Genomic DNA, 19,459 nt, shown 5'->3' with positions numbered 1-19,459 from the left:
ACCCCCTTCCTTATCCCTTTCTTTTCAACCCTATAACTCCCCCCACTTTTCACTCTTCCCCCTTCTCCTAAATTCCCTATTGACCCTTTCCCTCTCCTTCCCTCCTTACCTGCCTCCCCACTTTTATACTCCTTATCTTTTATATTATATGAAAACTGTTCAATAAAATAAAATAAAAAACATTACAACATAAAAAAGAAGACTAGTCAAAGTAAGTAGTTGGCTCTTTGGCATCTGTTTAAAGGACAGGTTGGATAACAGAGTAATAAAGAAAATAAAAGGAGGCCCTGTCTTAGAAAGGGTCAATTCCATTAGTGAGGTTAAGGAAAAGGGGAGATTTGCTCTCTCTTTTGCCTTCATCATTCTTGGTCTGCCTGAAGATGCCCTTCAGAAGACTCTTCAATGTACGTTTTTGGGCCTTTGGCACTGGTGGGGCGGAATGGGTGGATGGATTTCCAAGAAGTCTTCGGTTCTTGATTTTGGAGGCCATGTATAATATGTTGGACTCTTATTTGTTCTAATTATTCTTTAATTTGTTAACACTGGTTTCAAATTTGGTGGGGCAACAACCCAATGTGTATGGGTTCAGAAAGGACCATCACTTCCCTGGAGCCTGTGGCTTCTTTGTTGACACCGTTGCCATGAGAATGCAGTTCCAAAGCAGACCGGTACTGCCCATTCCATTAGGGACAGGAAGGCAAAAGGGAGATTTCCCATCTCTGTGTATCTTTGCCTGTCTGAAGATGGGGTTGAGAAAACTCCTCAAAATGATTGGGCCTTTGGCAGAGGCCCTCAATCCCTGACCAAAAAAGAATCCAAAATAACCTCAATTAAAACCTGGTTAGTAGGGGCTAATAAGAGTACAATTGCTAATATGACATTCTCCTCTTCACAAGAAAATAGAGGGTGCGGAGCAGATAGTCTCTAGAGTTATTTTGAGGCCTGCCAATTAATAGTAGTAGTAATAATAATAACAATAACAAGCCCAAAAATGGATGTACCAGCTATGGAAACTTGAATAACTCGGGGTGTGGCGCAGGCTGGAGAGCAGCTGCAATGAATCACTGCAATGAATCACTCTGACCAGGAGGTCATGAGTTCGAGGCCCACTCGGAGCCTATGTTTGTTTGTCTTTGTTCTATGTTAAAAGGCATTGAATGTTTGCCTATATGTGTAATGTGATCCGCCCTGAGTCCCCTTCGGGTTGAGAAGGGCGGAATATAAATGCTGTAAATAAATAAATAAATAAATAACCAGATTCAACTGTAACTGAACAGAAGCTTGCTGATCAGAGGAGATACCTCACCAGCAACAAGGTGTTCAGTGAAGTCGAACTTGAAGAAATAAAAAATAACTATCAAACAGAAGAATAAACAACTGTGGAAACAGATGTAGAAGCTTTAATGACTTCTGAATTCAGTGAACTCTTGGAGCCAGAAGAAAATGCAGGAATTTTTCAAGACAATGAGCACGAGGAGCCTGTGGCCATTGCTTATAAACCTGTCCCATTGACCACAATGCAACAAGAACTCAAAGGACTTAATCAGATTACGCTGGGAAGTGTTCAGAAGTGCTCAGAAGAGTCTAACTCCATTCCGTAATAAAAAGTAGCTTTTCCCTACCTTGGGATCACACTGTTTAGTGCACTCAGTTGTCTTGCATATTTTTTAATGTAGAGGTTTCCACACTGCCACCATCCCTCTTGGTGCTTTTTGGTACTTCAACTCCCACAATTCCCAAAAGCAGAGAGAGAGAGGGAGAGAAAAGGGAAGGGGATCCCCTTTGGAATGCAGCAACACAGGCTCAACTGGTGTTTTGGATTACAACTCCCACAATTCCCAACTGCAGAGAGGGAGGGAGAGAAAATCGAGGGGGGGGGAAGCATTCCCCTTTGGAACGCAGTACAGACTGACAAATCATGGACGAAAAAAAGAAATGTACCCTAAATGGCTATTTTATTTTTTGGTAAAGTAGAAGTGTTATGAGGTAGCTCACAACCAAACATTCCTGCTTGTGGAGCAAAAGGAAACGATGGAAATTGCCCCAAAAAGTTCATTTTGACTCCTCCTCAGACTAGGGGCTGTAGTCTGAAAATGGATAATGAGAGTTGCAGTCCTGAGAGGAAGAGAGCAGATACTGCAGTTTTAGAAAAATAGCCCTCTCCCAATTCTTGTTATGGGAAACTAGAAGATAAGACCAGTGTTGGCTGCTGCTCAAGTTCGTCAGGGTCAGCACAGAAACATGAAGTTTCAGAAAATTTCCATCTTAAGCTGTTTGCATGTATTGGATAGTGAGCCAACTAGAACACAGTGAGTGAAGAATAAACCAATGAAAGGGACAAACTGTAAACACCAATCAAAATTGTGTTGTTTGAGTCACTGTAAGTGATAAAAGACCTCGGCCCCATCTTTGGACACAACAATCCTTTAGGCTTCAAGCCACTGTCCGCTATTTGCTTGGCTGGCAAATAAAGCTATCTTCAGAGAGATTCAAGTCCTTGGTGTGTCCTTTCACGCTGCCATTCCCAGTCAGAAGGGGACTCCTGAGAACGTGCAAAGCGTATGCCCCTTCACAAAAACAAACAATAAATAATGTTACAAATTACCTAACTGAGGGCCCCTCCACACAGTCATATAACCCAGAATGCCAAGGCAGAATAACCCACAATATCTTCTTTGAACTGGGTTATCTGTGTCCACACTGCCATACGTTCCAGTTCAAAGCAGAAAATGTGGGATTTTATTCTGTGTGGAAGTGGCCTGAGACAGTGTCCCTCTTCTAAGACTGGCCACCCTAGGCCGAGGCAGGCTGTCTATGATAGGCTGCTCATTTGAGGCTGAGGGGCCATCTTGACAGACCCTAAAACGCATGCCCTTTCACATATTTACCGGGGGCAATCAGACAATGCCTCAGGTAAACATGACTGCATTTGGCACAAAGCAGGAAAACCCTGCTTTGTCCCAAGGTAATTTGACAGTGGGTTAGATCCGCGCCTTCTTGAAAGGTGTGGGTTGAACCCACAATGGCTGCTATTTGGATTGCCCCCTCAGAAGTCCTGGATTTCTGAGAGGGCAGTCCAGACAGCCCTCTCGCATTTTTCTGAGCTGAATCAGTCCAGAAAACTGAGAGGGCTCACACCTCCTCCCCAACCGCACCTCCACCCCCACAAAAACCCATTAAAATTAAAATAACGTATTGGGCCTCCATACAGCCTCAGAGCACACTTCCTGGAATGTACCATTATGTGTCAGCAAGTGAGGGGGGCATATCGCTCCCGCCATGGCCTCCGCGCACATTTATTTATTTATTTATTTACAGCATTTATATCCCGCCCTTCTCACCCCGAAGGGGACTCAGGGCGGTTCACATTGCACACATAAAGGCAAACATTCAATGCCATGACATAGAACAGAGACAGAGACAAGACGCAGGCACAGGGCTGGCCTCGAACTCATGACCTCTTGGTCAGAGTGATTTGTTGATTTGTTGCAGCTGGCTTGCTTTCCAGCCTGCACCACAGCCCATAGTTAGGACATTCCAGGAAGTATGCTCTGAGGCCTAATGGCGGCCTGGTAAGTTCTTCACCATTTTTAGGGCTTCTCTGGGAGTTTTTTTGGTGTCTGCTGGAAAGCCCCACAGGGTATGTGAACATCCCCCCTCCTCAGAAAACATGCACTTTCTGAGGCGTGTGCAGACTTCAGTGCGAGTCTAATTGTGTTTTAAAAACTTGATTGCACTCCCATTGAAGTGCTGTGTGGAGCCGCTCTGAGTCAGGAGCCGTCCAGACAGCACCTTTATCCCAGGAGCTCCTGCAGCAATCCGGAGGGTGGCCAGATGCCGTTCCCTGTAAACCCGGAAGCAATCCCTACAGAAGGCAAAAAATGCTAAATTTCCAAGTGCGGGAATATCGCGGGTTTGAGGGAAAATCCGGATCTTCGCATGTCTGTATGTCCCTGCAATCGGAAATCACAGAATGTTTTATCTGGGTTTATTCCCGGGTTTTAGATATTTGTTCCAGATTGGTCAGTTCCTTAAAAAAAAGGTGACACTTGAGTAGAAGGCAAAAACTTTGTCCTAGGAAGAGGAACTTCGTCCTTCACCTGTTTAATGAAGTTTGAGCCAGAAAAATGAAGTTCTTGGGGTGCAACAAGTACTTTCACATTAAGTAGTACACAATGACACAGGAACAGACACTTTCAAACCAGGAACAGAATGTCATCATTACTGTAATTAGTCAGACCTTGTTGTATGGCCATATGTGCAAACAGATTTCATGGTGTACTTGTGCCAGGGAAAAACAGGATGATGTTGCGGAGTTATACATGTTGGTTTCTCATTGGGTGTATGCTGACAACATGGGTACAGTTTAGTAAATGGCAAAAATTTACTACTGGCTGGTGGGACATGGATGTGCTGGAGAGGAATGTAAATACTGAGAGCCAAGGTCATGCAGGTGGCTAATACAAACAGCCATGTATAACCTAGTAACAGCACCCTGTAGTTCAATGCCACAAGTACACAACCAAATTTTTCTGGATAGATGGCCAGGCAGCTAGGCTGTAAAAATAGTCGAAAATCACAAAGCGCTGGCTGAAAAGTGTGTGTTCCTGTTTGATTGTGTACTGCTGACTTGGGCAGAAGTGGTCCTACCTCACGAGGCTTGTTTGTGTGGGGTATACTCCATGAAACATCTGGAGGACAGTTTTTCTGGCCAGGACAAAGAACAAAACTTTTGTAGAAATCCTCATATCTATATACAGTAGAGTCTCACTTATCCAACACTCGCTTATCCAACGTTCTGGGTTATCCAACGTATTTTTGTAGTCAATGTTTTCAATACATCGTGATATTTTGGTGTTAAATTCGTAAATACAGTAATTACTACATAGCATTACTGTATATTGAACTACTTTTTCTGTCAGATTTGTTGTATAAGATGATGTTTTGGTGCTTAATTTGTAAAATCATAACCTAATTTGATATTTAATAAGCTTTTCCTTAATCCCTCCTTATTATCCAACATATTCGCTTATCCAACGTTCTGCCGGCCCGTTTATGTTGGATAAGTGAGACTCTACTGTATTTGCATCCCAAGGCTTAAAAAAAAAGTTGCTGAGGTTTCTGGAGGAAGTCTCTTGTCGGCCATCTTGGGAGCCTCTAAATCTTCGAACAAAGCAGCAGGTCTGGACAACGGAGGCAGAAATTCCAGAACAGGTCTGTATGTGGACCTCTTCTGAAGTCCTGGGTTTTTTTAACCCTGTTTAAAACCCGTGATATAGTGTTGTCTGGAAGTGCCATCTGTGTGCCCTTCAAATGCTGCTCCTCTGAGGCTGGGGTGGGGGGTGACCATTCAAAGCTGCTCATTTGTGGTTACGACTGTGTGCCTCTTCAAAGGCCCTTTCTACACAGCTAAATAAAATCCCACATTTGGGATTTGAATTGGAATATATGGCTGTGTGGACTAAGATATCAAAGCAGATATTGTGGGATTTTCTGCCTTGATATTCTTGGTTATATAACTGTGTGGAAGGGCCCAAAGATTGCTTATGAAAACATGGGAGAAGGCATTCCCAGTGGTTGTTGTCAGGCTCTGTAAGTCTCTTCCCAGGCAAGGGATCCTGGCATGCCTTCCATGTTTAGATCTTCCAAGATGTCTTCAGCTCTTGAACTAGCAGGGCATGTATAATGTGCTGGACTCCTATTTCTTCTAATTGTCCTTTAATTTGTTATCGTTGGTTTCAGATTTGGTAGAGCAACTACCATATCGATATGGATTCAGAAAGGGACCATCGCGGGAGCCTGGAGCCCCTTTGTTACCATAAGAATGCAGTTCCGAACCAGTGCTGCCCATTCCGTTGCTAAGGTGAAGTTAAAAGGCAGATATTCTGTCTTGGCCTGTCTTAGAAAGGATTTAATCTGACAACATGCCCTTCAGAAGACTCTTCAAAGTGCTTGGCTCTTTGGCACTGGTGGGGCAGAACTAGATCAATGGAGAGAGGCAGTTGCCATATATCTCTTCTGCCAAAAAAAGGACATTTCATTGATGCCCTTCAGAAAACTGGTCAAAGTAAGTGCTTAGCTCTTGGCCACTGGTGGGGCAGAAGGCAGGCACTGGTCACGGACCCCAAATACTCTGCCATATAACTCAGTTTTAAATTTCATTATATTTTCCGTGTAGATTCATATAATGCAGTTCAGTTCTAATGGGTCCCTCAAACTCAATGTCGGCGTCACGAAAAGTAGTAAAAGGTTTCTGAATGTTTTTACAACCCAAACTAGCCTGTTTAGCAAGCTTTGAAAATGCTGGTTTATTTTCAGGAAATGTTGGATTTTTAGACCTACTTATTAAAAAATCAGTTTTTATTGTGTTGTCGAAGGTTTTCATAGCCAGAATCACTGGGTTGCTGTGAATTTTCCAGACTGTATGACCATGCCCCAGAAGCATTCTCTCCTGATGTTTCACCCACATCTATGACTTCACAACCTCTGGGGATGCCTGCCATAGATGTGGGTGAAACGTCAGGAGAGGATGCTTCTGGAACATGGCCATACGGCCCTGAAAACTCACAGCAAGCCTATGTTTTTATTTTATATTTCCTATTTTTACAACACAAGAAAGGGGAAAAGAAAAGCAGGAAAGAGAAAAAAATAAAATCAACAGAAAAACCAGTTCAATACATGATAATGTTATGTAGTAATTACTGTATTTACGAATTTAACACCGAAACATCACAATGTATTGAAAACATTGACCACAAAAACATTTACTACTAAAAAGGAGATTGTGTTGAATAATACAGAACGTTGGATGAGTGAAGGTTGGGTAAGCAAGACTCTACTGTTCTTGTAATGGATGGGCCATTTGGTGGGAAAATGGGAGTGGCCCTTCCCAGTGGTTGTTCTAAGGCTCTGAAAGTCCCTTCCCAGACAGGGGATCCAGGCATCCCTTAATGTTTTTCCACAAATGGGTGGATTTCTGAGAGGTCTTCTAGTCTTGATTTTGGAGGCCATGTGTAATGTGTTGGACTCTTATTTCTTCTAATTGTTTTTTAATTTGTTGTCATTGGTTTCAAATTAGGTGGGGCAACTACCCGATGTATGTACATGGATTCAGAAAGGGACCATCGCTTCCCTGGAGCCTGTTGTGCCTTTGTTTTCACCGTTGCCATAAGAATGCAGTTCTGAATCAGATCAGTGCTGCCCATTCCGTTGGTGACGCAGAAGAGATAGGCAGTTGCTTTAGTTCTTCTGTTGAAGAAGGAACATTTCATCTTGCCCAGATAGCCTTGAGAAGATTGGTCAAAGTAAGTACTTAGCTCTTGGTCATTGGTGGGCCGGAAGGCATCATTTTTTAATCCATGTCCATGCTGCAGCACCATAATATCTATATATATAAAAGAATGATGGCATCAGGGCAGCGGACAAAACAACAAAACTACAGGCCTCCCAACCTCGAAATTTGACAACACAACCCATCATTCACAGCTCTAGGTTGATATAACAAAAAGAAAAGAAAAATTAAGTCCTCATTACAGGGAGAGGAATAATAGTTTTTATCCAATTGCTGCCAGTTTGAAGGCTAAGCTCCGCCCACTTGGTCTCCTAGCAACCTACTCAGCCCAGGGGACAGGCACAGTTAGGCCTCACTTAGGCCTCTTCCACAGATTATCAGATTTTAACTGGATTATATGGCAGTGTAGACTCAAGGCCCTTCCATACAGCTATATAACCCATGTAGAATCTTATATTATCTGCTTTGAACTGGATTATCTTGAGTCCACACTGCCATATAATCCACTTCAGTGTGCATACTAAACATAAAGACAACCATACAACAGACATTCAATACCACCACTACCTCAACAATTTTTCACCAACACCACCAGACAATGCCACAGCAACGCGTGGCCAGGCACAGCTAGTAGTCCTATATTTGGTAATGCATTTGGTCCTCTATCTTGTGGGGCAGAAGGCAGGAACTGGTCACGTCCCGCATCTACATAATTTAAACTTCATTCTATGGTCTATGTAGACTCATATAATACAGTTCCCTTCTAATGGGTCTTCCTAGGTCAATATTGGGGTCATGAAAAGTAATAAAAGGTTTCTGAACATTTTTGCAATCAAAACCAGCCTGCTTAGTAAGCATTGCAAATGAAGGTTTATTTTTAGGAAATATTTGATTTTTAGACCTACTTTATTGACCAATATGCCTGGTGTAATGTAAAAATGTCTTGGGTGGAAAGCAGATGGAAATAGATCACCAGAACGGGAAGTTAGGGATGCAGCCCCCCCCCTTTTCAAAGAGATATTGAATGGGGAGGAAGGGCCCGTCTGAATACAGGTTTGGGGACCTTTGGGATTGAATCTATCTTGGGAAAAGCAATGGCCCAAAAACAGGCCCTCTCTCAAGGCAACTCCCTCTTCCTCCCTCTGACCTTGTTCTCCCTTCTCCTTTGCAGAACATCTGGAAGTTATGTGGAAACTGTTTGACTTGCTGTTGGAGGAGGAGGTCAATCAAAGTATACCCCATAAGGAAAGCCCTTCATCTTTCTATTCAGGTTGCTTTTCTTACATGAAGAAATCAGTATCCCAAGTGTTTGGGAATTAAGCCCATTCTTGTTTGAGGAATTTCTTGTAATATCCCATGGCTTTGTTTCCAGAATTTTTTAGGCCTTTTGACATATCCACCACCTTTGATAGTAGGACCCTTCGTGAGTGTCACATTTCCAACATTGATTATTTTCACCTTCATACTTTTTATATGGGGGGGAAGGGATTAAATATCATTTTATTTCATTGAGTAAACCTTTATCCCTTTTGCCTCATTTTCTGCATTTCTCCAATTCCATATTATAGGCAAAATTCTGAATTTGATTCTTGAATATTTCTCCCAAGGTTAATGTCTTTTATGAGTAGCATTGAAAGACTATTACTCATAAAGGACATTAATTCACTGGTTCTTTACAAAGCATCCTGTAGTAAACCTTGATCCCCCTACCCTGTACTGCTGCATTTAGTCCATCCACCCACAGGGTTGTTGCTGACATTTTGCTGTTTTGTTTTATCCTCTAGTACTCTGCAATAAGCTCAAGAGTCCTCCTCCTCCTCCGTGAACAGCACATTGGACACTTGGGCAAGGAAGGAAAGGCAGGAGCTTTGTACTTCTGTGAAGAGAGGGGATACAGCATTTCTGGATGGTATCAGCTTTGCAGCGGGGCCGGGACGAAAGGAGTGAGGGCCCCATTTGAGAGGAGTCGTACAAATCCTGAGTAAGGAGCAAAAGGCAGGAATACTGTAGTTCTGCAGAGGAGAAAGAGAGAGCAAGATTTCAGGGGAAGATTCTCAATAGTCACTTTGCTGTTCTCTTTCTTTCACAGTGCACCCTGACTAGGGGAGGAGACAATGACAGTATGGACGCATTTTGGAGGCAGCTTTCCCAGGCATTGTGGTAACTTCTCACTTTTTGGGTGAGTGTTGAGTCTTCTTGTTGAGCTGGATACATCTTTGGGTTTTATGTTCTTACACATGCTTTTTTTTGTTTCTCTTAGGGCGCACCCAGACAGCATCTAAAATGCACACCTTCCCGTATTTTTCCCTGGGGCGTCCAAAGAACTCCTCAGGTAAAAACACATTCCTTCAGGTCTTTTTTTGGGAGTCTTTGGGGTTTATGTTCTTACATATGATTTTTTCGTTTCTCTTAGCGAACCAACACCACTGGAGTTAGAGGATTTGGAGTATGTCAAGGGTAAGTGGGACTAGAAAGGGAGGGGGCGCAGGCTGTGGGGAGCCAAGCACCTGGCAGAGGCCCCCAAGTCCTGATCAAAAAAGCAACAACAGTCTATTTCCTCGAACAGAGCTCCTCAAACTTTTAAAGCTGTGGGCTGGTTTGTGGTCCCTCAGACTATTAGGGGGTCAAATACTAACTAATTCCTCTGAAACACTGCACATATTTTATTTGGATAACACACCAGTGGCACAGTGTGTTAAACTGCTGAGCTGCTGAACTTGCAGACCAAAGGTCACAGGTTCGAATCCGGGAAGCTGAATGAGCGCCCACTGTTAGCCCCAGTTTTTGCCAACCCAGTAGTTCGAAAACATGCAAATGTGAGTAGATCAATAGGTACCATTCAGGCGGGAAGGTAACGGTGCTCCATGCAGTCATGCCGGCCACATGACCTTGGAGGTGACATACGGACTCTTCAGCTTAGAAATGGAGATGAGCACCAACCCCTAGAGTCGGACACGACTGGACTTAACGTCAGGGGAAACCTTTACCTTTACCTATATATCTTCTATACACATAATAAAAGTGATTATTATTATTATTATTATTATTATTATTATTATTATTATTATTATTATTATTATTATCAACCTACCCTTTACTGCCACATTTAGTCCATCCACCCATGAAGATAACAGAAACTGTGTTTGGTTGCTGGTTGATGTCATTATTTATTGTTATAATGTTGTTTTTACTCTGTTTTTATACTGTAAACTGCATTCATATGTAATTTTATTTTAATTGTGTTGTTGGGCATTGCCCCATGTGAGCCACCCCAAGTCCCCTAGGGGAGATGATGGCAGGATATAAAAATAAAGTTATTATTACAGTAGAGTCTCACTTATCCAACATAAACGGGCCGGCAGAATGTTGGATAAGTGAATATGTTGGATAATAAGGAGAGATTAAGAAAAAGCCTATTAAACATCAAAATAGGTTATGATTTTACAAATTAAGCACCAAAACATCATGTTATACAACAAATTTGACAGAAAAAGTAGTTCATTACACATTAATGCTATGTAGTAATTACTGTATTTACGAATTTAGCACCAAAATATCATGATATATTGAAAACATTGACTACAAAAATGCGTTGGATAATCCCGAACGTTGGATAAGTGAGTGTTGGATAAGTGAGACTCTACTGTATTATTATCAGATGAAATTAACTCTCCTTCTTCAGAGCCATTCACACATCCTCTCCATGACCTACCTGGCTGAAGATGATCTTCCATCTCTGCCTGGGACTGCTGGTTCCATTGTGTGCCCATACTCACAGATGTTCCTCCTTCTCCTCTAGTCAGGGTACCCGGTGAAAAGGACTCTGCTTGAATTAGGCCCTCGCTTCTTCCATCCCAGCTTGGCTATGGGGCTGATACCATTCAGAAATGCTGTAAAAGAAAGAATGACTCAGCTGCATCGGTTCTTCTTCATCTAAGGCTGATGTGGGTGTCGATGGTGAAGGTTTCCAGACCGCTCGGGGCTGGGGATAGTTAGTGGAGGGAGCTTTAATTCCCGGTCTCCCACTCTGGCCCCGAGTCCATTGCTTTCGGTTGGCAATCAGGATTTCCGCATGTAAACAAAGTGCAATGAGTCTTTCCAAAGTCTCCGGTGGCTCTACTTTGGACACTTCCTCCTGCATTTGCAGATTGAGCCCCTCACGGAACTGCCCTTTCAAAGCAACATCGTTCCAACCCGTGTTTTGGGCTAAAACACGCAACTCGGCTATATACTGAGCCAAAGGTCTGTCTCTTTGAAATAAACGCTGGATTTTGTGTCTGGCCGCTTCTTGATTATCTTGAACTCCCCAAGTGTCCCGAAGGTGACACAAAAACTGTCGTGCAGAGGCGAGGGGTGCAGACGCCGCATCATACAAAGCCGTCGCCCAATAGCAGCCGGCCCATCCAGGAGACTGTAAATGCAGGCTACCTTTAGATCCTCTTGAGGGAACTCTGCTTCACGGGCCTCCAGCGAAATACATGGACTTTTTGTGGATCTCCTGAGAACTTGGTAGGCAACGCCAAAGTGGGAAGTCGTGTACCGCGATCCTTCAAGCTGCGGATCTCCTCCTCCTGTTCTCGAATCGTCCCGCATCCTGCGGTACTCCTCCTGCGCAATGCTGTATTGAGGCTCTGAGGTTCCGGCTGCTGGACCGGCTCCGGCGCCTTGTTCTTCGGTTATATTGGCCTTTGATTTCCAAGTGCCTTTGTGGCGGAGTTCAAACTGTAACGCTCTAGGCTGCGCGAACACTGGAAATCAACACGTAGGCCAATAAACTATCAAATATCTTTATTAAAGAAATAAAAGAAACAAACAAAAATAAGCAGAGTATATAGTCCAGCAATTGTCCTTTGTGGAAAGGTGAAATTTAGTCCAATAAAACGAAATTCAATGTCCAGTATTAGAGTTCAAAGTTTAAAATCCAGTAACCGAAACACACTCAAACTCTCAGGCAGTTTGAGTGGGGAAATGAGCAAAGTCTTCCAGGGAAGTTCTTGGAATAAATGTCCAGAGCAAGGATTCAAGGCAAGGCAAGGTTGTTCGTGGTGGATCTAAACGCAGTCCACACTTGGCAAGGATGGGGATGTAACTCCCGGTCTTCTCAAGAGTAAGCTCGCTGGCAGGCCACTGGGAAACTCAGGAACAAGAGTCGAAGTATGTTTCTCAACAGTCACGTTGAACTCTGCAATGGGTAACCTTTGCACAGAACTTTTATGGAAGTTCAAGAACTCCCTGAAACAGGTGCTTGTCTCCCCATTTTCCCAAGAGAATGAACTGGTAACAACATACCTGCCAGATGTTAGCCTCCCTTAATCTTCCCAAGGGAAGAGGCTCAGTTTGTGGATTCAAACACAATAACTCCGTTCTGCTAATCTTGTGCTCCTGCAGATAATCTGCCTCCGATACCTATCTGTTTGAATAGAAAGTCTTCTATCAAACACTGAGCTCTCCGGGGAGTCTGGGAGAATTGCCTCAGGCTCAAGGCGGGTCTTAATTGGGTCTTGCAAAACATCAACAGACGGCATCTGGAAAGGGAGTGAGACTTGCTGGGCTGGGAAAAACTCCTCAGTAGCTTGATCAGTACTGACTGCGGAGTCAGGGGTCAAAGGTACCTGAGACATCACAGATACCTTGTCACACTCCTACCTGGGGCAGAATATACTGTTTTTACCAGAGATATTTTTGTTGGGACTGATAAATGATGTCATCAATAAGAAAAATATTGGTTTCTTTGAAAATGCTGCAACAGCTGCCCAAATAGTTTATGTCAGACACTGGAAAGAAAGTATTATTCCATCTGTAAACAAATGGTCAACCAAACTGCTAAATTTTGCAGAATTTGATGCATTAACCTGTCTCCTTAGAAATAAAACAATACAATGTTTTCAAAATAATTGGAAGCCTTTCACAGAATAAATAGGTAGAATATTTAAAAACTGGTCCAAAGTAGGGTTGAGGGATTAAAATATATTGTTAGAAAGAAGAGAAAGATATGATAAATGTTGTACAATTAGATAATCTTTGAATACTTTGTGTAAATCAAAGAAAAAAAAGTGAACAAAAAGAAAACGGACATTCCCTGGTAAGGAAGAAATGTTGATACTTTTAAAAGGCACACACACTGAGTGTCAGAGGCAGACAGAGAAATGAAGACAGAGAAATGAAGATACCCATCTTTCTTTCAAAGTAAGAAGACAAATGAAGTTCAGGAGTCTCCCAAGTCAAGCTGAGTCAGCAGCTCCGCTGTGCATGCCTACATTGCCTACATACAACAAGGCAGTCTCATTTCTGATGAATGGGAACACAGACAAACATTTTTGCATGATATAACTAAATATCTACAGCAGAGTCTCACTTATCGAACATAAATGGGCTGGCAGGACAAGTGAAAATGTTGGATAATAAGGAGGGATTAAGAAAAAGCCTATTAAACGTCAAATTCCATTATAATTGTACAAATTAAGCACCAAAACATGTTTTACAACAAATCAACAGAAAAACCAGTTCAATACATGCTAATGTTATGTAGTAATTACTGTATTTACGAATTTAACACCAAAACATTGCAATGTATTGAAAACATTGACCACAAAAACATTTACTACTAAAAAGGAGATTGTGTTGGATAATACAGAACGCTGGATGAGTGAAGGTTGGGTAAGCAAGACTCCACTGTTCTTGTAATGGATGGGCCATTTGGTGGGAAAATGGGAGAGGGCCTTCCCAGTGGTTGTTCTAAGTCCCTTCCCAGACAGGGGATCCAGGCATCCCTTAATGTTTTTCCACAAATGGGTAGATTTCAAGTTAAGTCAAAATCAAGTCTTGATTTTGGAGGCCATGTGTAATGTGTTGGACTCTTATTTCTTCTAATTGTTTTTTAATTTGTTGTCATTGGTTTCAAATTAGGTGGGGTAACTACCCGATGTATGTACATGGATTCAGAAAGGGACCATAGCTTCCCTGGAGCCTGGTGTGCCTTTGTTTACACCGTTGCCATGAGAATGCCGTTCTGAATCAGATCAGTGCTGCCCATTCCGTTGGTGACGCAGAAGAGATAGGCAGTTGCTTTAGTTATTCTGTTGAAGAAGGAACATTTCATCTTGCCCAGATAGCCTTGAGAAGATTGGTCAAAGTAAGTGCTTAGCTCTTGGTCATTGGTGGGCCGGAAGGCATCATTTTTTAATCCATGTCCATGCTGCAGCACCATAATATCTATATATATAAAAGAGTGATGGCATCAGGGCAGCGGACAAAACAACAAAACTACAGGCCCCCCAACCTCGAAATTTGACAACACAACCCATCATTCACGGCTCTAGGTTGATATAACAAAAAGAAAAGAAAAATAAAGTCCTCATTACAGGGAGAGGAATAATAGTTTTTAATCCAATTGCTGCCAGTTTGAAGGCTAAGCTCCGCCCACTTGGTCTCCTACTCAGCCCAGGGGACAGGCACAGTTAGGCCTCACTTAGGCCTCTTCCACAGATTATCAGATTTTAACTGGATTATATGGAGGTGTAGACTCAAGGCCCTTCCATACAGCTATATAACCCATTTAGAATCTTATATTATCTGCTTTGAACTGGATTATCTTGAGTCCACACTGCCATATAATCCACTTCAGTGTGCATACTAAACATAAAGACAACCATACAACAGACATTCAATACCACCACTACCTCAACAATTTTTCACCAACACCACCAGACAATGCCACAGCAACGCGTGGCCAGGCACAGCTAGTAGTCCTATATTTGGTAATGCATTTGGTCCTCTATCTGGTGGGGCAGAAGGCAGGAACTGGTCACGTCCCCCATCTACACAACTTAAACTTCATTCTATGGTCTATGTAGACTAATATAATACAGTTCCCTTCTTCCTCCCTCTGACTTTGTTCTCCCTTCTCCTTTGCAGAACATCTGGAAGTTATGTGGAAACTGTTTGACTTGCTGTTGGAGGAGGAGGTCGATCAAAGTATACCCCATAAGGAAAGCCCTTCCTCTTTCTATTCAGGTTGCTTTTCTTACATGAAGAAATCAGTATCCCAAGTGTTTGGGAATTAAGCCCATTCTTGTTTGAGGAATTTCTTGTAATATCCCATGGCTTTGTTTCCAGAATTTTTAAGGCCTTTTGACATATCCACTACCTTTGATAGTAGGACCCTTCGTGAGTGTCACATTTCCAACATTTATTATTTTCACCTTCATACTTTTTATATGGGGGGAAGGGATTAAATATCATTTTATTTCATTGAGTAAACCTTTATCCCTTTTGCTTCATTTTCTGCATTTCTCCAATTCCATATTATAGGCAGAATTCTGAATTTGATTCTTGAATATTTCTCCCAAGGTTAATGTCTTTTATGAGGAGCATTGAAAGACTATTACTCATAAAGGACATTAATTCACTGGTTCTTTACTAAGCATCCTGTAGTAAACCTTGATCCCCCTACCCTGTACTGCTGCATTTAGTCCATCCACCCACAGGGTTGTTGCTCACATTTTGCTGTTTTGTTTTATCCTCTAGTACTCTGCAATAAGCTCAAGAGTCCTCCTCCTCCTCCTCCTCCTCCTCCTCCTCCTCCTCCGTGAACAGCACATTGGACACTTGGGCAAGGAAGGAAAGGCAGGAGCTTTGTACTTCTGTGAAGAGAGGGGATACAGTCAGAGGCGGTTCAACTACCAGGCCAACTAGGCAGTTAGCTGTGGCACCATCTTGTTGGGGGCGCCATCAAGGCAACTCCTGTCTCCTGCGGCCTGCCTCCGCAAGGTATTGAACTGCTTATTCTATTGATTTGTTGTAAAACATGATGTTTTAGTGCTTAATTTGTAAAATCTTAATGTAATTTGATGTTTAATAGGCTTTTCCTTAATCCCTCCTTATTATCAAACATTTTAGCTTATCCAGCGCTTTTATTTTTCAGTAATTGGTTTGGGATGGGGTGCCAAAATTCTGTTTGCCTACACTTGAAAAATACCTAGGGCCGGCTCTGGATACAGTGTTTCTGGATGGTATCAGCTTTGCAGTGGGTCCGGGACGAAAGGAGTGAGGGCCCCATTTGAGAGGATTCGTACCAATCCTGAGTAAGGAGCAAAAGGCAGGAATACTGTAGTTCTGCATAGGAGAAAGAGAGAGCAAGATTTCAGGGGAATATTCTCAATAGTCACTTTGCTGTTCTCTTTCTTTCACAGTGCACCCTGACTAGGGGAGGAGACAATGACAGTATGGACGCATTTTGGAGGCAGCTTTCCCAGGAATTGTGGTAACTTCTCACGTTTTGGGTGAGTGTTGAGTCTTCTTGTTGAGCTGGATACATCTTTGGTTTTATGTTCTTACACATGCTTTTTTTTGTTTCTCTTAGGGCGCACCCAGACAGCACCTAAAATACACACCTTCCTGTGTTTTTCCCTGGGGCGTCCAAAGAACTCCTCAGGTAAAAACACATTCCTTCAGGTCTTTTTTTGGGAGTCTTTGGGGTTTATGTTCTTACATATGATTTTTTCGTTTCTCTTAGCGAACCAACACCACTGGAGATAGAGGATTTGGAGTATGTGAAGGGTAAGTGGGACTAGAAAGGGAGGGAGGCGCAGGCTGTGGGGAGCCAAGCGCCTGGCAGAGGCCCCCAAGCCCTGATCAAAAAAGCAACAACAGTCTATTTCCTCGAACAGAGCTCCTCAAACTTTTAAAGCCGCGGGCTGGTTTGTGGTCCCTCAGACTATTAGGGGGTCAAATACTAACTAATTCCTCTGAAACACTGCACATATCTTATTTGGATAACACACCAGTAGCACAGTGTGTTAAACTGCTGAGCTGCTGAACTTGCAGACCAAAAGGTCACAGGTTCGAATCCAGGAAGCGGAATGAGCGCCCACTGTTAGCCCCAGTTTTTGCCAACCTAGTAGTTCGAAAACATGCAAATGTGAGTAGATCAATATGTCATGCAGCCAGATCCCAGGGCTGAATTTCCAAGCCCTGAATCTGACTTCATAACATAAACATGCGAGCACCTGGCGGGAGAAGATAAAATGAGCCTGGGAACTCAGGGGTGAAAGTATAAACAATTATAATTGCTGTAGTGTGGGGGGGGGATAGAAACCTTGGTGGAAATGTGATCCAGAAGGTGGGGTTTGATGATGATATTTGCGTGTGATATTACGTTGCATCAGAAGTGATAAAATTAGATGTATGTAAACATTAGGTCATTCTCGACTTTTCCAAAGTCATGTATTCTTCAATAAAGATTGTGTTTGAGAGCAGCTGTCTTTGATCTGCGTTCAGACTGGTCCTTTGAAGTAAGCCTGACATTAAAGTCGAGAATCCCATTTCTCACCCTCCTGCGGAATTCGCAGTGAAGTGATAATGAGCGAGGAAGAAGATCAAAGCCCAAATGAGGCAGAGAGGCCTTTGCAAGGGGCCCGGCCGAAGAGAGAAGAGACGCTGCAAGCCATAGCTTCCTCTACGGGGTACCCCAAGCCGAACGGCGTGACCCAGAGAATTCCCAGGCTCGGAAGAGGCGTCTCTGCAGCTGCAGAAACCAGTTGGGGATCTGGAGGAAGTATGCCGGAGACCGTGGCCCTGCGGTTATCCATCCTGGAAACTAATTTATCCAGGCTGTCGGAAACCGTGGGGAGATTGGTGCCATTATTGGAAGAGAATCTCCAGAAGGAGGCCAGCCGATATGGCGCCGAGAGAGAACCAAGCAAAGAAGGAGATTGGAGCCAGAGGGGCCAGCGGGCGTCAACGCAGAGCCCCGTGGCGGCAAGGGACGAGGGAGATGAGGAATACTGGCAGGAGCTGCAGTTCCGGGACAGCATGGCGCGAGAAGTGGAGCGTCAGCGAGCCCTGGGGACCCTGAGGCCGCCGTCTCCAACAGAGCTCCCAACCCCCCGAATGGGCGTCGGGGTGGAAAGGCCACTGGGGCCAGGGATCGGGTCCAGTGGATTCGCAGACGAAGGCGGAGAGGAGCGGGGGGTCCAGGAAGAGGAGGAGGATGTGCCGTACGACGAGGAAAGGCGAGATGAGGGGGCTACAGCTAGGCCAGTATGCGGATGGGCGGAAGAGCCAACAGCGGCGGCAGACTTCCAGGAGCCGCGCAGAATGACCACCGGAGTGGGGCGCGGCGTGTTCCAAGGAGCCACCCGAGGAAACCTGATGCAACCCTTCCCCATGCCGCCCAGACAATATCAAAGGGCTGCAGAATGGATGCCTAGAAGGGAAGATCTCAAGCTGGAATACGGAGGGGAATCAGAGGAACTGAACTTTTTTCTAATTAGCATTAGAGGATACATGGAAGACAACGCACACACATTTCCCTCCGAAGCAAGCAGGGTTCGAGCCATCGGCAACACACTAAAGCGAGGAGCAGCCAGCTGGTATGTGCAATTGCATGCCAGACGCGACCCATGCCTGAGGTCAGTGCCCCGCTTCCTCGCCGCACTGGAGAACCGGTTCAGAGACCGGCTAGAGCAATTGAGGGCTCGAGACCAGCTGAAAGGAATAAAACAGAGGGACAAAACGGTGCCCGAGTACGCAGAGGAATTCCTCCACCTCGCGGAAAGGGTACCGGAGTGGTCTGAAGTAACCAAAGTGGAACTATTTAAAGAGGGACTACGCCCCGAGGTTTTCAGCTGGGCAGCGCACAGAGACGACCCCGAGACGCTCCAGGGATGGATTCAACTAGCGGGGCGCGTCGAATCTACCCTGGCACAAGTAAAGCGCTTCAGGAGCAGCAGCGGCCAGCAAAGACCGGTGGCGAGAGGTCGAGGAGAAACGAGGAAGCAAGAAAGACCCGGAGGGAGGCCGGGGATTCCCTCCAGAGGAGACGACAACAAACCTAAACCGGGATGCTTTGTATGTGGGAAGACGGGCCACCGAGCAGCGGAATGCTGGGCCCGGAAGGGGGAGCCGCCAAAAGCCCCAAAGCCCAAGCCAGCAACCGGGAGGCGTGCGGAGGAGGAGGTGCAGGCCCCAGAATCTTCGGAAAGATTGGTGAGTCGGGACAAACGCATGATAGTAGTACCAATTTGCCTCTCGGGGCTAGAAAATCGGGCCACCTGCAAGGCGTTTGTAGACTGCGGGTGTTCTAGGAACATTATAACCCCAGAATTAGCAGGAGCGCTGAAATGCCAGCAGATGGCACTTGACTCCCCAATTGCATTTTCGCAGCTA

General features: G+C 44.2%; 1 protein-coding gene across 6 annotated transcripts in view; it reads left to right on the top strand.

Moving 5' to 3' along the window:
* Nucleotides 1-3,965: 3,965 nt before the first annotated feature.
* LOC134299383 (uncharacterized) overlaps nt 3,966-19,459 on the top strand; it is a 19,806-nt gene continuing 4,312 nt past the window's right edge. Inside the window, exons 1-13 of one of the 6 annotated variants that reach the window (XR_010006576.1) lie at nt 3,966-5,214; nt 5,743-5,863; nt 7,079-7,304; nt 8,463-8,561; nt 9,076-9,272; nt 9,381-9,470; nt 9,552-9,623; nt 9,705-9,748; nt 14,198-14,423; nt 15,206-16,060; nt 16,483-16,572; nt 16,653-16,724; nt 16,806-16,849. Coding sequence is in view for 1 of the 6 variants with exons in the window: in XM_062982114.1 (XP_062838184.1) it covers nt 17,651-19,279 (1,629 nt within the window). In the remaining 5 variants the exon portion in view is untranslated. The other 5 variants (XR_010006574.1, XR_010006573.1, XR_010006575.1 and 2 more) reach the window with 5 other exon arrangements.

Source organism: Anolis carolinensis, chromosome 5 (genome assembly GCF_035594765.1).
Source record: "Anolis carolinensis isolate JA03-04 chromosome 5, rAnoCar3.1.pri, whole genome shotgun sequence".
NCBI lineage: Eukaryota > Metazoa > Chordata > Lepidosauria > Squamata > Dactyloidae > Anolis > Anolis carolinensis.
Note: the sequence above shows the minus strand (reverse complement) of the source record. Positions and strands in the feature narration are given on the sequence as shown.